Source organism: Gekko japonicus, unplaced genomic scaffold (assembly GCF_001447785.1).
Source record: "Gekko japonicus isolate JY-2015 unplaced genomic scaffold, Gekko_japonicus_V1.1 scaffold1612, whole genome shotgun sequence".
Lineage (NCBI taxonomy): Eukaryota > Metazoa > Chordata > Lepidosauria > Squamata > Gekkonidae > Gekko > Gekko japonicus.
The window spans coordinates 64,164-65,502 of NW_015168097.1; the positions used below are offsets into that span (position 1 = coordinate 64,164).

The 1,339-nt window shown below is 60.1% G+C and overlaps 1 protein-coding gene across 1 annotated transcript in view; it reads left to right on the top strand.

The window, feature by feature from the left end:
* The first annotated feature begins 839 nt into the window (after positions 1-839).
* Positions 840-1,339, top strand: part of LOC107113431 (ornithine decarboxylase antizyme 1-like) — a 9,892-nt gene continuing 9,392 nt past the window's right edge. The window contains 1 exon segment of the mRNA XM_015414758.1: positions 840-1,024. Coding sequence (XP_015270244.1) covers positions 968-1,024 — 57 coding nt within the window. The 5' untranslated portion in view covers positions 840-967.

Genomic DNA, 1,339 nt, shown 5'->3' on the forward strand with positions numbered 1-1,339 from the left:
AACTGATTTCTCTGGCCTGGAGAGCGGTGGTAATACCAGGAGATCTCCAGCTACCCTCCTGGAGGTTGAGAACCCTAGTTAGATGATATTGTTTTATTTTGGTCTGTTTGTTAGCTGTGTGGAAATTGGAAGGGGGCACATTTCAGAGGGCGAGGTATCAATACAGCTGGGGGGGAGGCCTAGCTACATTTTGTTTTTATCGACTTATTTCCTATGACTCAAGTCTGTGTGCGTACTTCAGAGGTGCGACACTTTCTCCTTCAGTAACCCCACCTTCTTGCTTCACGCCTCCAAGGCCTCGGCGCAGGCGCAGGCGCCCCAGCAACTCAATGAGATTTCACCCTCCCGGTTCCATCCCCAAAGTCAACCGATCCAGCCAATCAAATCCCCCAAGCCGGTGTCCTTCAGCCAATCGAATGAGCTCATTCCACTCAGGACACCGCCCTCCTTCGTTCTTTCCTCCCCCGTCTTTCTCCTCTCTTAATGCGCGGCGACCAACCAAACTACGCGCACGCGCGCCTCAACCAACCCGGCCAAGCCAGTCGCCTTCTCTTCCCGTTGCACCAGCCGACTCCCCGTGGCCAATCAGGAAGTCCCTTCAGGGAGCGGGGGGGGGGGATTGTTTACCTCAAGAGAAATGCGAAAGAAGCAAGATTTTAAAAAAAGAGGCTGGAGGAGGAGAAATCCAGGGCGTGGCCTCACTCGTAGGCGTTCAGAGTAGGGCGTGGCCTTAACGGCCATCAGCCCCCCCGGGTGGGCGTGCCGCCCGTTTCTGCGGCGGGTGGGCGTGGCGACACGCGTCGGTGGGCGTCGCCGCCCCGCCCCCCAGGGGTTATAAAGGCGGCTGTCGGCGGCCGAGCCTCCGCCATTTTGTGTAGCTGAGGGAGAGAGACACGGAGTAGCAAAACGTTGCGGGGGAGGGGGCGAAGACCCGACTCGGGGGTTCGGTGACCAGGGGGCGGCCCGGATGGTGAAATCCTCCCTGCAGCGGATCCTCAACAGTCACTGCTTCGCCCGCGAGAAGGAAGGAAATAAAAAGACCCACCAAGGAGCCGCAGACATGCCCGCCCTGCCCGCCAGCGCTGCTCTGAGGAGGTGAGAGGGGGAGGAAGAGGTCCTTCACATGCCACCCCCCCAAAAAAAAGTTTCACAGGCACAAAAGGGGCTCTTCCCCGCTCAAAGACCTAGGCTCCCCGACGCCGGGCCTAGTCGCGGCTAGGCCGCGCCTGGTGGCCCCGCCCCGCGCGAGGGGGCGGGGCTAAACCGGGCCCCGCCCCTCCTGGTGGGGTGAGCCTGGTCCCTGCCGAGTTGGGGGGGGGAGGGGTTTTTTTTATATAAG